This window comes from Cryptotermes secundus, unplaced genomic scaffold, assembly GCF_002891405.2.
Source record: "Cryptotermes secundus unplaced genomic scaffold, Csec_1.0 scaffold592, whole genome shotgun sequence".
In the NCBI taxonomy this organism is placed as follows: domain Eukaryota; kingdom Metazoa; phylum Arthropoda; class Insecta; order Blattodea; family Kalotermitidae; genus Cryptotermes; species Cryptotermes secundus.
In genome coordinates this window covers 244020-249221 of record NW_019734362.1, presented here as the reverse complement: position 1 = coordinate 249221, position 5202 = coordinate 244020, and the positions used below count along the sequence as shown (strand labels likewise).

General features: G+C 40.6%; 1 protein-coding gene across 1 annotated transcript in view; it reads left to right on the top strand.

The window, feature by feature from the left end:
* The first annotated feature begins 414 nt into the window (after positions 1 to 414).
* Positions 415 to 5202, top strand: part of LOC111868883 (cadherin-23) — a 95242-nt gene continuing 90454 nt past the window's right edge. The window contains exon 1 of the mRNA XM_023859948.2: positions 415 to 481. Within this exon, the coding sequence (XP_023715716.1) occupies positions 415 to 481 (67 nt within the window). The remainder of the gene's footprint in view (positions 482 to 5202) is intronic.

Below are 5202 nucleotides of genomic sequence, written 5' to 3'. Positions count from 1 at the left end.
GCCAAATCAACATCACACTAGGATGCCAACGGGAGGCCATGGCGCAGCTGCCAGCATCTCGGTCAAACTCAATATAACGCACCTGGCATCTGTCTGGCAGCGCTTCCAACTTGGCATCGCTGCAAACCAAGATGCAAAGTGCTAATGCTATTGGCATCGCTACCACGAAGGCAAAGGCTAGATCAACATCACACGACAGTCTGAGGTCTGTCCGTTGATATCCGTGCGTGTATATGTGCTTGTGTGTATTTCTGTTTCCTTCAAACATGTCCAATTTCGACACCGAAAGATTTATAATTGAAATTCAGTCCCTACCATCTGGCAGCTGGACTCCATGGCATTGCTGTTGGTGTTGCTGCCACGGCATCCTAGCGCAATACCGCCCTAAATATCTTTACAACTGTTCCAGGCGCAATGGTTGGCCGCAGGACCCTCCTCGGGCTGCTCATTTTATTGGCGCTCCTTGAGGATGTGCGGGCGGGTAAGTATTTTCAACAGCTAGTTCTTCCTGTGAATCGGATACTTACGTTATTCCTCCAATTTCGCAATATTTTTTCCTGATGTGGCGTTATAGACGAGTGCATTTTCTTTTCGAGTAATATGAAGTAAAAAAAAGTTGTCCCTGTATTAATTAAGTAACACGACGTGAAGATGCATGGGTGAATATGAAAAGAGCTCCATACATTCATGACCTTGGAAACAGATGAAGGTGAATGATTAGCTTCACGCTCTGGCCACTTCATATTCGCTGAAAGAAACCCCCCAACTCCTTGGATAGAAGACTGGGTGCTGCCTGGAACCAAAAGGGCACTGCAGAGAAGAGATAAATTTTAATTTCTCGTTCGCCAGGCCGTAGTCACAATACGGACGGAGCTATAGACTCTGTATTTGAGGTTGTACTACCGAAGAGTACAGTTTTTTATGGGTAAATGAACTCAATGCCAAGAATGTTCATAAAGAAATGTTTCCTGTTTACGGTGGTGTCTCTAGCTTAAAGCGGTTCGCAAATGGACTGCAAATGTTTAGCTGATGAGAAAGAAGTTGAAATTGGAGAGCGGAAGTGGCTGAAACAACATCCATAAGACTTCTATGTTGCGGGTTTTGACTCATTGGTCGAGCGATGGAACAAGTGTATCAATGTTGGTGGAGAATATGCCGAGAAATAAATGTTTTTCTTTTCAGTTTCGAATATAACATATTTTACGTTATATATCCATCTGTGACCTATTTACTGACTCTTCCTCGTATACGAGTACATGCATATTATCCTACGTTTTGAAGATTTTAGATGTTTCCTCTGGCTCTGTCGGAATTATAGTCTGCATTCAGACATATTACGTATTTGCGAGACTATTTTTTTTTTTTCTTATTGGCCAAATCTCGAACATTCCATAAGCCTATTATCATACACCTTCTAATAATTCAGTGATAAATTTCGATGCCCATAAAGTATCTATAGAAGAAAATGGTGAAATAAAAAAGACTGTGTCTTAACATTCACCTAAAGAGAACTGAGTAAGTATATGCTTAAAACGTGAAGATTCAGTCTTGGGAGGAGGATTCTTTAAGAAGTAATTCATTTAAATTATTAATACTATTAATACATAATGCTGGAACTGTGACAGATACCTTTAAAACTCAATGTCTATGGCAAAAGTTGCAAAAGAATTTTTACACGGAAATATACAGAATATAATTATGTCCGAGGAAAAAAAATACCTACTTTCACAGTGTAGTTGAAAAATATTATATGTAAGTGAAACACGACCATGACTAAACAACTGACGACTGAACAAAGAGCCTACAAATCTGGTTGTTTAAGAAGTTGTTTTCAGAAGACACGATCAGCTGGAATGAGGGATGGAACAGTGTGGAAAGGAACGGGTGTGAATTCATTGGTCATAAGAAGCGAAGAAAGGAGATCCTTCAGTTGGTTTGCCCATAATGAATGAAGGACGCATGAAAGATTGCCTAAAAATATGTTACACTACTCAAAAATACAAGAAAAAGAGGTGGAGGAGAAGGAGAAGGAGAAGGAAGAAGAAGAAGAAGAAGAAGCAGGTAAGAGAGCACATAATTACGGAAATTTGTATTATCCAAGATGACAGATGGAACAGGAGATTCCTGCAGATATTGAAGAGAGCAAACCTATACTAACTTGCAAGGAAAAGGGGGTAGCTGAGAATATGCTGTAGTCCTACATACAGCAGAGATGCTGAATATGAGCCGTCTGAGACCTCTTCAGTTTCTCCGAGAAACGCCAGGAATTCTCCACAAAGGACGTCTGTAACTGACAGCGCATGAAGGTATCAGTCAGAAATGGAGCTGAATAAATGGAGACAGCTAATATTGAAGAAATTAACGCTTGAATCCCAGAGGGAGCAAGGACATTGAACAATGGCAAGCAGAAACAATTCAGGGACAAGGTGACTGGTATGCGAGAAGTCAGCTATAAGCCACATAGTATGATGCATGAAGCGTAGACATTGAGTGCGTAAAGAGTGCGCTAGGATCACGGTGAAGAAACAGTTCTGTGACTGTCAAACCAAAATCTAGTACAGCAACCTTCCCCCCACTCGATAGACTCCAGTTTCTTTTTTTGCATCGAATCTATACATTTTGTACATTTGTTGTGACATAGAAACACATTGCTGGGCAACGACTCGGTAAAAACATCCTTGCGGTAACGAATACGCCATCAAAAGCTGGATATCTTCCGTTGTTATGCAACGCGCTTTAAGTATAACAATAGAGGAAGAGGTGTTTTCTATGTGGTTCGCATATATCCATTTCTGAACAACGATGTGTCTTCTGAATCAAATCACAATGAGAAAGAGAATGGAGCGAGTCTTAGGCGGTCATTGATTGTGATTAAGAGAGATCGTACAACAAGGTGTCAATAAATCCAATCATTCAATCCAAAATCCATTATTAATAGTCACGGAGCCATAAAAACGTGACGCTATATTACGGATGTCGATTTATGTTTTGAATAATGCTTACATAATTTACAATGCCTACTTTTGTCTGTGTGTCACAGCAATGTTGTGCTATGATGTGTTACAAGTTCAAATTTGTATACAGGATTTGTGGTTCTCACGGCGGTGGTTATGAAGAATTGTGGCTTCTGGGATATAACACCATTTAAGTAGTTGAATGTCTGTAAACATTTCGGAGGAACATGTCCCCTTCACCTTCAGGGAAGAAGAAAAGGCTAAACAAGAAACCAGTATGACAGCAGATGGCAGCAATCTGGATTCCTACTTGGCTTATTCTTCGACTCTGAAGATGAAGGCGACATGTTCTTCCGAAACGTAAGTTGACTTTCAACGAACTACACGACGTTATATTTCAGAAGACAGAAATATTTAAGTTGATACGTTTGGTATAATTTGCTCAAAATATATTGTCATGTGTAGGATGGTACGCGCAAGGAAAATGTCGGGTTCCAGTTCGGGTGATTGGATTTGTTAGAACATTGGTTAGAAGTTCTCTTAATCACATTTAAATACAGCGCTATCACTGATCTACACACACACGAACTGGTCCTCGCCTTGTACCACAACTAAAATGTAGGAACTGTAAGAGTCTCACTGAATCACACACTCCAAGTATTACACAGGAATAAAATCTTCTAATCACACACCAAATCTTCACAGGCCGACTTCTTATTCTTCCTTCTTCTGCTACGAAACTTCCGTGGCTATCTTCCACCGAGAACTCAGAACGCAACTCATAGCGCCGTTCTTCTTTAAGATAACTCCTTTACACGGACCATAAGTAAAACACGTCTCCCATTTTTGCGGACGAATGATTACAGCTGCTTTACCTGGCAACACACTTCCTATATCTCCGTGCTTTTGCTCGCATAGAGCATAGAAAACACAGTTTCCCTTCTATTGTTGCCTGTATTCGTGTTTATAAAGCTGTTGCCTGGCAACGCGTTGATAAAATCAGTTACAATATCTAGAATTTTGTTTTGTGCTTTATGTGCACTACTTACAAATTGAACATATACAGGGTGATTCAGAAAGATGGACACAATTTCAATTGGCTATATTTCCTGAATTATATGTTGCATTTGAATTCTGTAAATTACACTTGATTATACATACATGAAAGTTTATAGATGCTCAATGTGCCCCCCCCCTCCAGCTGCATGGATAACATCTAGACAGTAGCTGAATTCATCCCACACTCGATGACAAATATCTTGCGTCACTGAGTTCACCGAAGCTGTAATATGGTTTCTTAGGTCATTCAAATTTGTGGGAAGAGGTGGTACGTAAACTGCATCTTTCATGAATCCCCACAGGAAAAAGTCGCGGGGTGTGAGATCAGGAGACCTCGGTGACCAGAACTGAAGTGCCAGGTCTTCATTCCCCATGTGACCTATCCATCGTTGAGGTAGAAATTCATTCAGGATATGTCGAAGATTCAGGTGCCAGTGGGATGGAGCTCAGTCCTGCTGGAAAATGTAATCTCCTGAATCTTCATTCATTTAAGAAACAAGCCAGTTTTGCAGCATGCTAAGATACGTTACTGCAGTAACTGTGTTTTCATCAAAAAAGAAAGGTCCATAAACCTTTGTTAACGATATTGCACAGAACACATTAACTTTCGGGCTGTCCCTCACATGTTCGAGTGTTACACGGGAATTTTGTAGCCCCCATATGCGAACATTGTGCCTGTTGACTTTCCCACTTAGGTGAAATGTAGCTTCATCGCTAAGAATTACACAAGGCAGAAACAATTTATCTTCCATGTTTTTGAGCAAACAGTCACAAAATTCTACATGTTTTACCTTATCGTTTGTGCGAAGAGCCTATACCAGTTGTAGGTGGTATGCTTTGTACACTAACCGGCACCTCAATACATGCCAGACAGTTGTTTGCGATAGTCCAAGTTCTCTACTAACACTACGGGTTGACTTCATTGGGCTATGCTCAAAGCTCACTCGAATGCGCTCCACATTCTCCTCCGATACATGCGATCGGCCCAGGCTTTTACCCTTATACAGAGAGCCAGTTTCATCAAATTGTTTATTCCAATGACAAATGATAAATGCTCTTCCTCGATGGAGGTCACATGTAAAACTTACAACAAAATGCATGCTGAACTGCAGTCGCAGACTCACTTATACTGAATTCACAAATGCAAAAAATCTTGTGTTGCATAGTAGGCATCTCGCTTACAACTGAC